The following is a 15,000-nucleotide window of genomic DNA, read 5'->3' as shown; positions in this document are numbered from 1 at the left end:
ATGTGGTATTTTGAGCTGTAACTTCACACACACTCAAGGGACGTCAGAGACTTATTGTACATATTGTAAAAAGGGCATATTAGGTCACCAATTTATATATATATATATATATATATATATATATATATATATATATATATATATATGTGTGTATATGTGCTTGATTAGATGTACTGCAAGCTGGGCTTAGTCTTTTTAGTTTTGTGTTCTGTTTGTGGTCAAAACAAAGCAAAGCAGTATTAAATGAAGGTTATTGTGTTTTAAAATGAACACCTGCCAACCGGACAAAGGCAAATGAATAACGAGCGTTGCGTGTAACACATTTCAAAACACTAGCTGTTCTGGCACAATAAAAATAAATTAATTTTCTAAACTGTCATCTTATGTAATCGCTATTAGAGGACTCGCTCTAAAAGGAGTCTCAAACATTCATGGATCACACACTGTGAGAAGTGTCAATGTGTTTACCACCTGAACATTATATACAGATTGGGAACCGCTGAATAACCAGCAGTCACTGTGATTTGTTTACCCTGTTAATTGTAGAAGTTGGCTCAGAGGTCAGACTGAAATTAAAGGAGACCTGTTATGCAAGAATCACTTTTATAAGGGGTTTAAACACAGTTGTGTGGCAGCAGTGTGTGAATATAACCAGCTAATAGTAAAAATTTATTAATTTTATTTGGTATAATGACACTTGATGAAATCAGTCTGCAGAAACACTTTGATTGACATTCACCCTTTGTACATGTCATCAAAGGGGGAAAGCCCCGCCCATTAGTGTCCATCTCTCCCTTATTAGCATAGACAGCCCTGGGTGGGAAGCAGCCGTCCGTCATTAGCGTTTTCACACTATAGCTGCTTAACTTAAAATCAATGACTAAGAGGTCATTGTTTACAGGCGTTAATAGCTCCGCCCTCTTTTGAAAAGAGCACAATCTCATTTGAATTTAAAGCGACAGTCACCAAAACAGCACAATTTGGATCAAAGCCTAAAAGGATCAGGTTCGTAGAGTTATAAAACATTATTTGTGGGGTATTTTGAGCTGAAACTTCACATATAAACTCTCCGGGGACATTAGAGACTTATTGAAAATCTTATAAAAAGGGGCATACCAGGTCACCTTTAAATGCATTCAAATCTCTCTCCCTCTCTTTGTTTTGCAGGGTATTTCCGAGATGATATCCTGTGTCACTTCTGTGCCAGTATGATCAGTGGACTGGTCACCACTGCCGCCTCCATGCCTGTAGACATTGTTAAGACCAGGTACAGTTTACCTTCTTGTGGTTTATTACTATTTTTGTGACAGAACACAAACATGGGCGACACGGTGGCTCAGTGGTTAGCAATGTCACCTCGCAGCAAGAAGGTTACTGATTCGAGTCCCGGCTTTGTTAGTTGGCATTTCTATGTGGAGTTTGCATGTTCTCCCTGTGTCGGCGTGGTAAATTTCCCCCACAGTCCAAACACATGCGCTATTAATTAAACTAAATTGGCCGAATTGTATGAGTGTATGTGTGAATGAGAGTATGAACTGGTGTTTTCCAGTACTGGGTTGCAGCTGGAAGAGCATCCGCTGTGTAAAACACATGCTGGAATAGTTGACAGTTTATTTCATTGTGGTGACCCCTAAAAAAAATAAGGAACTAAGCCGAAGATGGTTGATTTTACCGAATTATGGCAAACTGGCGTTTCGCATCAACTTCCATTATATAAACAAAAAAAAACAGAGGAAACAGAGGGTTTTGATGCTGTTCACTAACATTCTTCAAACTACCTTCTTTTATGTTCCACAGAAGAAACTGAGTGATGGATGAGAGTTAGTAAATAAGGACACGAATTAGATGTTTTACGAATTACATATCAGTGTTTCCTCTCGGATTTTTTCCAGCTGTGGCGGCAGACTCTGTTGGGCATTTTACACAGATCTACCTCTACATGTGGCGTTATTTCATTGACAAGTGTCGTGGGCGCAGTATCAAGTCGAGATCGCATTCATGTAATAGCCTACGAGCATGTCAATCTCTGCTTGAGCGCCGATTTTTCTCTGTTCATGCACAAAACTTCTTGCACGCCCTCAAATATGCGCTGCTCAAGTGCAGATTTTCTTGCGCGCCCTCAAATAAACACGGCTGAAGTGTGAATTAGTGCGTTTATGTACCGAGTATGTCTCCAGCATTTATTAGATTTGCTAGGAATATTTATGAATGTCTCCGATAGACTTGCGGAGCGGACCACGGTATAAATGCGTCCTAAGGAAAGCGAAACGGCTATAAACTCCAGCAAGATAAAGTCATTATATGCAGAGCCGCAGACCTTTATCTATAGACCTTTTTCATGGCTGCTGCATGGAGGGCGCCATAGCGACCAGTGTCTTCCGGTAGAATGCTAAAAACTTCCATTTACAGCGTGGACAACTGGTAATTTGCGCTCCGAAAAATGGGTTTCAATAACGTTTTTAATGGATAACAGAGTGTTTTTGTGACACACAACTTAAAAATGTGTCTGTTAAAGCCGTTATAATCTGTCACATGTGGTTCAAGCGCGTCAGAAATACGAGAAAAACGTTCTCCTAGTTCACGTGTCTGCCGTCAGAAATACAGTGTGTGAGTGCGTTCCAAGCCTGTCAGCTGTTAGCTCAGCGGCTCTTTAACACACACACACACGCACACAGAGAGAGAGAGAGAGCAGAGTACTGGCATGAAACTTAACAGGTCTGAAAGTCGTGCAATTTACTAAAATGACCAATAAAAGTCTGTTATTGATCCTCTGCTGGCTGATTTGCTCTTCATTCTAATCGCGAGCCGTTTGTGTTTTATTTTGTGTGTTATATTTACCACGGTTTGTGTTTTTCTGTCATTTCGAAATGACACTAGCCTATATTTTCACTTTGTCACCGTTATTAAATCAGTGTGTCAGTGGCACAGTACAGGCTACGTGTGTGTGTGTCAAACATTTTGGTGAACTACATTTGTTTGGGCTGGTTATATATTTGAAATAAAGAGAAAATGTTGACTTTAGCGATGACGAGGCGTCATTTAAACTGCAGAAGATGCCGTCTGACAACGAGGGGAAAATGCCTTACAGCAGCTGTTTTCCATCCTATTAGATCGCATTTCTTTAAATGATCAGTCCAGGAGATGCTGCTGATGGACAACAGTATTAGTTCAAAGAGGATAAAAGCAGGTAAAATAGATTAAAACTATCGTTTCAAAGCTGTCCAAATGTGACTGTTTACACGCATCAGCTGCCGACCGAAAGTTTTTCGCATTCTCCTTGCGCATACACGCAAAGCATAATGGGTAATTTTGCGTTCCAAGAAAAAGGTCTATAAATAAAGTATAATTATGAAAACTGTGTTCATCATAACTGAAAGCTACGCCGTGTTTGCTGGCCTCACGCATCACGCACCTGTCAGTCAGTCAGCACGTCACCTTAAAGGGTTAAACAGAACGCACAGCACTACTACGGTTACAGAAAAGTTTGCGCTGTTAATATTCACTTACCTTTTAATACATTTTTGGTGCGATTTTAACCCGATATGTAAAAAACGAGCAAATATTTTGAATAAGAAGCTGTAATGTAGCCGTGGTGGGAGGAATTTTGGTGTGGTGCCCCGCTACGGAAGAATGTATGTAGCGGAAACCATGGTATTGATTTTGACGGTATTCTGTGCAGCAGGTTTTATGTTGAATATTTAATGCTAACAAAGATCTCATTCTTTTCCAAAGAATCCAGAACATGAGAATGATTGATGGGAAGCCGGAGTACAAGAATGGTTTGGTAAGTCCTCAACTCACTCTTACATTAATCTAATAAAAAGGTGTTGACGCAATGCCCAATTGGTACTAATGAAAGTTAGTGTGCCATATGTATATATATATATATATGTTATTGCATTTTAACATGTACTTCTCGAGGTATGGTCACGAGGAATCCTGCTTCAGAAATCACTTCTCTCCCTGAGTCATCTTTCCATCAAGCAAGTTTCGGTTGGTGACATCGCCAAGCAGAGGTGGCAGTAATGCACCAAAAAGTTTGCTGTCGAACACTGTAAAACAGGAAGAAGAAGAATTCCTCATTCGAGCCATCATATGGATTTACTATCACCGGCTTCACAGCTCTGTGAATGTCGGTGCCGTCACTTATTGATCCGCGATCTGTAAATGTAGCTTGTGTGGACGCTACTGCGCTACTTGAATAATAAAACAGCTTTGCTACTGAAAAGCTATTTGATTTAGAAAGTAGTGACGCTACCGCCAAGCTACTGAGAAATGCAGTTAAGCTAGTAGCGTCACTACTTGTAGCAACGCTACTGCCCAACATTGATATTCAGAGATGCTCTTCTGCAGACCTCGGTTGTAGCTAGTCGTTATTTATTCATTATAGTCCTCTGACCTCTGGCATCAACAAGGCATTTGCGCCCACAGAACTGTCGCTCACTGGATATTTTCTCTTTTTCAGACCATTCTCTGTAAACCCTAGAGATGGTTGTGCGTGACAATTCCAGTAGATCAGCAGTTTTTGAAATACTCAGACCAGCCCGTCTGGCACCAACTACCATGCCACATTCAAAGTCGCTTAAATCCCTTTTCTTCCACATTCTGATGCTCGGTTTGAACGGCACCAGATCGTCTTGACCATGTCTACATGCCTAAATGCATTCAGTTGCTGCCATGTGACTGGCTGAATAGACATTTGTATTAACAAGCAGTTGGACGGGTGTACCTAATAAAGTGGCCATATACACAAATGTTCACTTTTTTTTTTTTTGTTATCTAAATATTACAAACTTTCAAGGATTTAAGATGCTGATGACCACTAAAGGCATCACAACAGTCTTGTGAAAAGACTATTAAAGACTTAATAATAAAAAAACAACTTCCCTCATTTTTCTCTCCACCCTCTCTCTCTCTGTATCTGTAGGATGTCCTGGTGAAGGTCATAAGGAATGAAGGATTCTTCAGTCTGTGGAAGGGTTTCACTCCATATTACGCTCGTCTCGGCCCGCACACGGTTCTCACCTTCATCTTCCTGGAGCAGATGAACAAGTTTTACAAGATCTATTTTCTCGACTCATAGATAACAGAGCACAGTACTTCCACATAGTCGCACTTTACAACAAGCTTTCATTAGCTAATGTACTTACTAACATGAACTCATAATGAACAATTAATCATATACTAATGCAATATTCAAAATCTAAATCCATTTCTGTTAGCGTTAGTTAACGAACAATAAGCAGCTTTATTTCAATTAATGTTAACGATGATGAATAAATACTGTAATAAATGTGTTGTTTATTGTTTGTTCATGTTAGTAAATGCATTAACTAACATTTAATACAGTTGCCATTGTAAAGTGTGACCTGTTTCTCCCCCACTTCCTTTCCTAGTATAGTTAAATTGGTTTGTTACAACCAATATATGACCGGACTTTGACCCCTTTGCTGTGGTGGTAACTGAGAAGACTATTCGGACTCTTAAATTACACACACACACACACACTGACACATGCACACACAGGCTGAGCAACTTAATGCTAAACTGAATTTGAATGCAGGCATTGATTGTTTACACCAGTCGAAACCCTGTTTTACTTTTAAATTATATTTATGTGATGACTGTATTTCCCCTCATATAAAGGTCAACATCTGTACTGACCTGTAAACAGACAGATGAGTGAATCATAAAGGATGTTTCTCTTATTTCTTAATTCTTTTGATTCCTACCAGCACACACACACACACACACACACACACAGTAGTAGCAAGAACAAATATGATCCGAGTGCAAATCTTGGATTGTTTTATTTTGCCACCATAAAAGATGGCTTTTTAGTGAACAAATGGTCTTGTTTGCGCACAATTAAGTGGAAGATGTGTTTAAATAAAAAATGGGCTGTGTGTATAGGCTGATACACATTAGTTTGTTGTGTTATGTTAGGAACTCAATGAAAGGAATTGAGACGAGAGTGAAAATGCTGTATTTAGAGTCTGAAGATCTTTTTCTTCATAGTATGTGAGGCATTGCATTTTTATTTTTAATTAATTAAAGAGCAGTATTAAACGAAGAGCCCAACTTAAAAAGTCCTGCTATTGTGACTTTTATTATGTAAAGAAACCATTTAAGAAAATTGTCCATTGTGTTGTTTTTTTATTTGCTTGTTTTGTAGAAATGACTATTATACAGTAATATAATAGTTATTATTATGCAATATTAATACAGATAGCTCATTTAGGGGAACTGTTTTAAATTAGGAAGGTAAAGCAATATATTAGTACACTTAATGTATCTGTGAGGTTTTAAAAGGTCTTGAGATGTCTTAAATCTCAAATTTAAGGCTTTAAAAAGTCGTAAATCTATTGGAATGTTGTGTTTTAGGCCTTAAATATTTCTTAATTTTACTTTGTTCATGTATTGCTGCCCAATCTGGCCATTAATACTCATATAATCACCAACAATCCCATTCTCGATAAAAAAAGCATTTAATTACTTTCCTTACAGTAACATTTGTATAAAAGTTCTCCATTTATTTACTGCTGAGGATACTGACCTGACCTATATATTTTTTTATCATTAAATTATTATTATTATATATTATTGTATTATTAAATGTATTAAATTTTAATCATTTTTTTGATTGGACAAGTTAATTTTTTTAAATGCTTAGCGTTTAGCCCTGTAGAAGTCTAAAATGTCACTCAATTTCACTTTTAAAATTGCCATTCAATTTTAATTAATATTATATTATTATTAAATGTCAGTGTACAACATAAACTTGAATTTTTAAAACTTATAAAATGTTATAAAATTGTATTTATTAATATTATATTATGATTAAATGTCATTGTACAACATAAACTTTTTAAAATTGTTATTAAATTGCAATTAATATTACGTTATTATTAAATGTCAGTGTACAACAGGCTTAAATGTTTAAAACTGTTGTTAAAATTAAATTATTCTACTTTCTGAATAAATGTCAATGTACAACATGAACTTTGAAAACTATTATTAAACTGAAATGATAATAATTATGTTATAAATAAATGTCATTGTGCAATATAAACTCAAAACTGTTATTAAATTTAAATTATTATATTATGATTAAATGTCAGTGTACAACAAACTTAAATGTATAAAACGGTTATTAAATTTAAATTATTATTATTATATTATGGTTAAATGTCATTGAACAACATAAACTTGAACTTTTAAAACCATTATTCATTAATTCTTTCATTTTCTTTTCGGCTTAGTCCCTTTATTAGGGGTCAGGGGTCGCCACAGCGGAATGAACCACCAACTTATCCAGCATATGTTTTACATATTACACTCATTCACACACATACACTACAGACAGTTTAGCTTAGCCAATTCACCTATAGCACGTTTAAGTTTTTTTTTGTTTTGTTTTGGTGTTTTTTTTTTTTTTTTGGACTTGTGGGAGAAGCCGGAGCACCCAGAGGAAACCCACACCAACTCAGGGAGCACATGCAAACACCACACAGAAATGCACCACACAGAAATGGTTGTGGCTGGAAGGGCATCCGCTGCATAAAAACTTGCTGGATAAGTTGGCGGTTCATTCCGCTGTGGTGACCCTGGATTAATAAAGGGACTAAGCCGACAAGAAAATGCATTAATTAATCAAAGGTCTTAAAATAAAAATATAATCTATATAGCAAATAATTGGTAAGCACTACACTAAAAATGGCGTTTTCTGTTTGTTCAAACTACTTATTTAAAATGAGCTGAATCAACAATTCTTGAATTTTTGGGGGAGAACTTTTTTTTATGTTCAATCCACTTAACTTTGTATGTTTTACGGTGTACTTTATTGATAATTCTTTATATTTATTAATGAAAACGCAGCTAAATCGAGCGTCTTAAAGACGTCACGCTGATGTCCTATGGTTGGACGACATTACCCAGAATGCAACTTCAAGAACACGCCGCAAACGCTTCCGGTTGGAATCATATCGTCCAAAGATGGCGGACCTTCTGGGCTCGATCTTGAGCTCGATGGAAAAACCTCCAACCGTTCACGATCAAGAAAGCCGACGGAAAGCTAGAGGTATAAAGTTTTAATCCTACGAACACAACGTCTTCTTTGCGTAGAAGACGAAACCGAGCATGCTCGTAGATATCCAAGTAAACTTGATACATACCCGAGTGTCCTCTACGACGTTAAACAATGTAATAAATAAGAGCCAATCAGCGCCTGGGAAATAATGTATGCACGTACTTGCGTCATTTGACGTTGAAAGTCCTCTAGATGTCATAGTTGGTTTGTTTATATATATTTCTTCGTGTTAAATGCATTAAATTGACTTAAACAAAATGTTAATTTAATTAATGTTAAACACACACACACAATTTTATGTAAAATGTCAAATTTAGGAGAAACGAGGAATCTAAAAGATGGCAGCCAACGTTATATAATATTGTAGTAACTTACTGTAGTGTTCTTGAACCAAAAGTATTAAGTATTGTGTGGTAATTCTGTATTTGGCATGCTAACACAACAATTATAGCAAAAAAAATGTAGTATAGTAAACCCAAAGTGCTGTAGTCTTCTTCAGCTATAGGGTATATTACTCTACATTACACCACAGCTTTACTGTAGTAAAAACCAAAGTGTACTACAGTATTTATTACAGCTTATCAGTTCACTATAGATAATACTGCAGTATGCTTTAACACTATTATTATGTAAACATTATAATATACACTCACTGGCCACTTTATACCTTACTAGTTCCGGGTTAGATCCTCTTTTGCCTTCAGAACTGCCTTAATCCTTCAGGATTTAACAAGCTACTGGAAATATTCCTCAGAGATTTTGCTCCATATTGACATGATAGCATCACACAGTTGCTGCATATTTATTGGCTGCACATCTATGATGTGTATCTCCCGTTTCACCACATCCCAAAAGTGCTCTATTGGATTGAGATGTGGTGACTGTGGAGGCCATTTGAGTGCAGTGAACTCATTGTCATGTTCAAGAAACCAGCCTGAGATGATTCACACTTTATGACATGGTATGTTAACCTTTTTTTGCTTGTGCAGAACAAGCAGCCAGACTGAAGAAGCTTGAGGAAGATGAGAGGAGGAAGAAAGCAGAGTTCAGGAAGAAGGTACAACTCACTCTCATTTTGTCTGTCTCGCAAGCCTTTGGCATGTTTCATTTTTGTTCATGAATATGGTTTTGTTTAGATGGAGAAGGAAGTGTCAGATTTCATTAAGGACAGCACACTGCAGAAGAAAAAATATAACCCAATGGGCAAGATCGAGAGAAGCATTTTGTAAGTGTTATATTTGTATCATTGATTCATTTTCTTTTCGGCTTAGTCCCGTTATTAATCTGGGGTCACCACAATGGAATGCCAACTTATCCAGCATGTTTTAAACAGCGGATGCCCTTCCATCTGCAACCCATCACTGGGAAACACCCATTAACATTCATTCACACATATAAACTACAGACAATTTAGCTTACCCAATTCACCTGTACTGCATGTGTTTGGACTGTCGGGGAAACCGGAGCAGCCGGAGGAAACCCACACGAATATTTTAGTATCACTTTAATAGGGTTTATGCCGAGCTAGTGCTGTTCCCATGCTGATACACTTCCGGTGACCTGTTAATGTGAACTTTTTTCCACTTTATACGGTTCCTTTTACAGCATCGATGCTGTAATTTCATTGAAATACATTCAGTTAAATAAACTTTAGCATTTATTTAGTTGCTCAAGCGTAAAGCGAGACAAAAAGCTGTTTACTCGCACGCGCCCGTCAGAATCGGCAGGCTAACGCAGAAGCTCCATTGGATATACTGGGGTAAAATAAATGCTCATATTATAAAGATATGGCGGGGGAAATGTAATGTAATGCAGTGCTTCTTGTACAATCTGAGACCCACTTTAAATCGGATATCACTCAGCTACTGGAGATCGCTGATTTTTAAAGAAAACAGACCTTAAACACACCGGATTTTGCGTTGGCATTCAATTAGCCGGAAGCGCTTAACCCAGGTTACTGGCAAATTAAAAGTCCTGTTAGCATGCTTTGGCATATACCCCATACTACTATTGTTTTATTATGAATTAATTTTCATTCGAATTTTAATTGTTTTTGTTGTGTATTGTCTTTTCATTACATTAAAAAAGTCATGTTTTTTTTATTTATTAAAGGGTCACGAAACACCAAAACACATTTTTTGAGCTGTTGACAGTGGTATATGTGTCCCACACTGCTAAAAACACTATTAGGACACCTATATTTCACTAAAAAGTGTAAATTGGTTGTTTTTGCGTTATTTCAAGCAAATTCGTACTTCCTGTTTGAAACGAATTTTTGAAGCTGCGTCACGGTCATGACATAATAGCGTGTAATCCAGCGTGCAGACTGGGCGTCTGTGCCTGAGTGAGTCTTATTACGTCTTACAGTGTGCTGCATTAATGCATGAGTAAGACTTGGTTCAAACCAATCAGCGCGCTCTATTCTGCAACTTCATTAATATTCATTAGTGTCACTGTTTACACCAGAGACGCCACGTTGTGTTGGCAAAACAAGCGTGAAGTGTTGCTTTTATGGATTGCTGCCATTTTAAGTTTCGTTTTCATTTTCTCTCTGTGAGAGCTCAGACTCACGTGTGGATTAACAGTGTACGCGACGCTCGACAACAATAACTTACGTGTCTGAGGATTATTGTTTACCTGAGAGCTGTTCTCATCTGCAAACGCTGAAATCCGGATTTGCTTGTAGTCTTCTCTTCATAAAGACGCGGCTCTAGTTGCTGGTGATTGTCCTGTCTCTACAGATTTGGTAAGTGAGCGACCAGTGCTCTTTGTTTATTCAGTTTGTTCGTATCGAATTAAGTTAACTATTGCACTGAGTGCAAACTTGTTAGCACCGCATTTTGTGACCGGAATAACACACGCGGCTTTCTGACGCTACCTGCCGAGTGCATCTAAGTTTCCGGGAATTGCGGAGCTTTTTTTTCTCTCATTCGCCGTGCGGTATCAAACATTGCATGAAAAATACACGCTTAGAGCAGCTCCTCGAATCAAATATCGCGTTTGTCGCGAGGGGCATGAATGAATTCCCTGAATGAAAGAGCCAAACTGCAGTTAAAGTCCAACATTTAATAATCCGGCAAATAATTCAACTACAGATGTCCATGTAGGTTAAACACAATGACTGTAAAAAATACACCATCACTTTCTCGTGTGAGTATTTTGACTGAAACTCGCGCGTGCCCAAATAGACACTCCCACACCATCCCACTTTAGTTCCTCCGACACTCCCCCCTAAACAGAGCTGGACACGCCCGCTTTTCTGACTTTTTCCGAAGTAGAGGTGTGAAAACACCCTGCTGAAACGAGGGGGTTTCATGGCCCTTTAATTTTGAGTGTAATTTTAGTTTTGAAATCTTGCTTAATATTAAATGAAAATGTAAAAACTATTCAGGTAGTTTCAAAGGAAACATTTTTATGCTGGCGGTTTCAAAAGGTGTTAGGGTTTTAGTCGATTCCAGTAGCTTTGTTTCAACTTCCTGTACTGATATGAACCAGGGTCTGATTAAAAGTTTATGTTAATGGACGTTAATTCAATGTTGAATGTATTTTAAATACATTCTGCCATAAATATACACACCATGTATTTGTTTTTCCTGTTCATGTAATTATATTTAGGTCATACATATCTGTGACGTTGACTTTTGTCTTGTACAGTGTTAGGATAAAGTAATATATTACGTTCTTAAGCCTATTTTAATCTTAAAACACAAAAATAACAACACATATATGTACATTACTAATCCACTACACCAGGGGTCCCCAATCTCGGTCCTGGAGGGTTTAGCTCCAACTTGCCTCAACACACCTGTCTGAACGTTTCAAGTATACCAAGTAAGACCTTGATTAGCTTGTTCAGGTGTGTTTGATTACGGTTGGAGCTAAAATCTCCTGGACACCGGCCCTCCAGGAACAAGTTTGGTGACCACTGCACTACACTAATGTATTCTACTTAGGGCATACTCACACTATGCTATTCAAACCGTGCCCAGGCCCGTTTCCTGGATCGTTTGAGAAGTGCGAGTGCTTTGAATCAGGCTCAGGTGTGGATCAGTTTGCCGGCCCTGACCTGATTGGAAGAGGTGTGCCTGAGCGTGGTTCACTTGGGCTCAGGTGTGCGGTACACTTGTAGTGTGGGTGCAAAGTGCGCCTGAGCCCGAAACGAGACGTGACTTTTAAGGCACTGTTTCATATGGATTTATTAATCACTCTGAATGTTCAATGAACGCAAACTGTCGTTGATTATTAAAGACACAAACCCCTCACTGCACGACAGCTGCACCTTCAGCAGACCTCCTAATTCCTGCAGCACTTTATGATTGTTTATGAGCGTCAAAAGTGACTGATCTGTCTGCGAAATATTTGACTGTGTGTCAAACAACTAAAATAATCTAACTAAAGTAACCTCCATTGTGCTGATTGAGAGCGCTTACTGAACAGAGCATCATCGATGATGTAAGCGTGCCCTGGCACGAATGTAATGTGAGTGCTGGCAGTCGGAGGAGACGGGAGGGGGGACTAGCGTGCTTCTGCCTGGTTCAAGGCAACTGTACATTGTGTGAGTACGCCCTTACTGTATGTATATTTATTTATTCACTTTTTTTTTTAGATTAAGGCCTTGATATTGTAATATATCACTTTTTTTTACCCAACACTGGTCCTGTTTCACTTTGTAAGTGTCCAGTTGCTTTTAAATATACTAGTCACAGTTGTTTTTCGTAAGACTGAATATTTTTACTACTGGTTGAAACATTAGCAGAAGTTTTCAGTTCATGCCATTTGTCTTCTCTGCCCTTAGGCATGATGTAGCTGAGGTGGCTGGACTGACATCGTTTTCCTTTGGCGAGGATGAAGAAAGTAGATATGTTATGCTGTTTAAAAAGGTATGTATTGGATCTTTAAATCTACAAATAAATGCATCAGTATTTTTTCTTGAATTATTCTGAGCTCAGCTTTAAAGAGCAGATGGCGCTGTATACATTGCTAACAGTTACAATTCCTTACAAATATCACTTTAACCTGGAATAATCATTAATGAAGCTAGGAAAGGTTTAAGCAAAATACATGATTCACCCGCCGTCTGCTGTTAAAAACTAGCCTAGAGCACCGGCTGCTGTTAAAAACCAGCCCAGAGCACTATTTGCTGCTAAAAACTAGCCTAAAGTGCCGTTACAAACTAGCCTAGAGTGCTATCTGGTGTTAAACCTATCCTAGAGTGCTGTTTGCTTCTAAAATCTTGCCTAGAGCACAGTCTGCTGCTAAAAACTAGCCTAGAGCACCGAAACTGCTAAAAACTAGCCTAGAGCACAGTTAAAAACTAATCTAGAGGACCGCTGCTAAAAACTAGCCTAGAGCACTGTGTAAATCTAACCTAGAGCACCACTGCTGCTAAAACCTATCCTAGAGTGCTGTTTGCTTCTAAAATCATGGCTAGAGCGCCGTCTGCTGTTAAAAACTAGCCTAGAGCACCATTTAAAAATAACCTAGAGCACCACTGCTGCTAAAACCTATCCTAGAGTGCTGTTTGCTTCTAAAATCTTGCCTAGAGTGCCATCTGCTACTAAAAACTAGCCTAGAGCACCGTTAAAAACTAACCTAGAGCACCGCTGCTGCTAAAACTAGCCTAGAGCACCGTTAAAAACTAACCTAGAGCACCGCTGCTGCTAAAATCTAGCCTTGAGCACCGTTAAAAACTAACCTAGAGCACCACTGCTGCTAAAATCTAGCCTAGAGCACCACTGCTGCTAAAACCTATCCTAGAGTGCTGTTTGCTTCTAAAATCTTGCCTAGAGTGCCATCTGCTACTAAAACTAGCCTAGAGCACCGTTAAAAACTAACCTAGAGCACCGCTGCTGCTAAAATCTAGCCTTGAGCACCAGCTGCTGTTTAAAAAAGAGCCTAGAAGGCCATCTTTTGTTGAAAACTAGAATCAATTTAAGATCTAGACTCTAGCTTTTATTCTGCTTAGTGAAATATTTCTGTATTATTGGTTAGTTTTATTGTGTGTGTTTTGGTATGAAGGAGTTTGCACCATCAGATGAAGAACTGGAAGCTTATCGTAAAGGAGAGGAGTGGGACCCGCAGAAAGCTGAGGAGAGACGCAGGCTAAAGGTATGAGGAGACATCCTCATTTTGTGTGTGTATTTATCAGATAAAAAAAGACGTTCATAAAAGTTTCAGTCCACTTTTTTTGCAAATAGCCTCATTTTACAACTCCTCTTGAGTGAAATAGTTGTATGTGACTTTCTAAAATGGTCAATTTTGAATGTAAATATTGAGTGTAAGTGAACTGTTCAGTATAGTACATTCTTTTGTGGTGCTGGGGTATGAATTAAAAAGGTGCCTTTAAAAATTCCCTGTTTGAAATCTGCTGAATGGTTTAAAAATGGTAAAACTGAACTGTTTAACTCTAATTGAGCCAATTTCCCCAAAAAGTGGAGTGTTTCATGCTGTCTCTGAAATCTCCTTAGGAAAAGGCAGCACTGGAGGAGGAAGCGGCCAGTCACACTCAGAAAAGGCCTGCGTCGCCCAATTCAAACTACAGAGACAAATACAGCCATCTGATTGGAACATCTGCTGCTAAAGACGCCGCCCACACACTTCAAGCCAACCGGGCATATGGCTGCGGTGAGTGTGGATGTCAAATTAATGTTACAGAGTCACATGAAAGGAAAAAACACCCAAGGAAAAATATACAGTCAAGCCTGAAGTTGTTCATACCTCTGGCAAATTTGAACTTAAAGTTAGTTTTATTCTTCCAGCAAGTTTTTTTGACCAGAAATGACTATAACGCAAGATAAGAGGATGTACAAGAGGCATCATTGTGGGTAAATAAATTCTCAGATTTTATTTACATTTGAACTAAAACCTTCTGTCAGAATTTGATAGGGGTGTGAATAATTTCTACAACATAT

At 38.2% G+C, this 15,000-nt stretch overlaps 2 protein-coding genes and 1 long non-coding RNA gene across 5 annotated transcripts in view; 2 read left to right on the top strand and 1 right to left on the bottom strand.

Annotated features, from left to right (window-relative positions):
• LOC147844519 (uncharacterized) overlaps positions 1 to 5,035 on the bottom strand; it is a 13,919-nt gene extending 8,884 nt beyond the window's left edge. The window contains exon 1 of the long non-coding RNA XR_015492122.1: positions 4,884 to 5,035. This is a non-coding gene — a long non-coding RNA (uncharacterized LOC147844519). The remainder of the gene's footprint in view (positions 1 to 4,883) is intronic.
• slc25a11 (solute carrier family 25 member 11) overlaps positions 1 to 5,706 on the top strand; it is a 14,202-nt gene extending 8,496 nt beyond the window's left edge. Inside the window, 3 exon segments of the mRNA NM_001002099.1 lie at positions 1,168 to 1,267; positions 3,733 to 3,784; positions 4,928 to 5,706. Of these exon segments, the coding sequence (NP_001002099.1) occupies positions 1,168 to 1,267; positions 3,733 to 3,784; positions 4,928 to 5,083 (308 nt within the window). The 3' untranslated portion in view covers positions 5,084 to 5,706.
• Positions 5,707 to 7,976: 2,270 nt separating this feature from the next.
• The window catches only part of spag7 (sperm associated antigen 7), a 10,387-nt gene continuing 3,363 nt past the window's right edge, over positions 7,977 to 15,000 (top strand). The window contains exons 1-6 of one of the 3 annotated variants that reach the window (XM_087251546.1): positions 7,977 to 8,080; positions 9,079 to 9,146; positions 9,226 to 9,657; positions 10,303 to 12,969; positions 14,108 to 14,197; positions 14,557 to 14,713. In XM_087251546.1, coding sequence (XP_087107672.1) covers positions 12,859 to 12,969; positions 14,108 to 14,197; positions 14,557 to 14,713 — 358 coding nt within the window. In that variant the 5' untranslated portion in view covers positions 7,977 to 8,080; positions 9,079 to 9,146; positions 9,226 to 9,657; positions 10,303 to 12,858. 3 annotated transcript variants of the gene reach the window in all.

This window comes from Danio rerio, chromosome 5 (genome assembly GCF_052040795.2).
Source record: "Danio rerio strain M-AB ecotype USA chromosome 5, GRCz13ab, whole genome shotgun sequence".
Classification (NCBI taxonomy): domain Eukaryota; kingdom Metazoa; phylum Chordata; class Actinopteri; order Cypriniformes; family Danionidae; genus Danio; species Danio rerio.
Note: the sequence above shows the minus strand (reverse complement) of the source record. Positions and strands in the feature narration are given on the sequence as shown.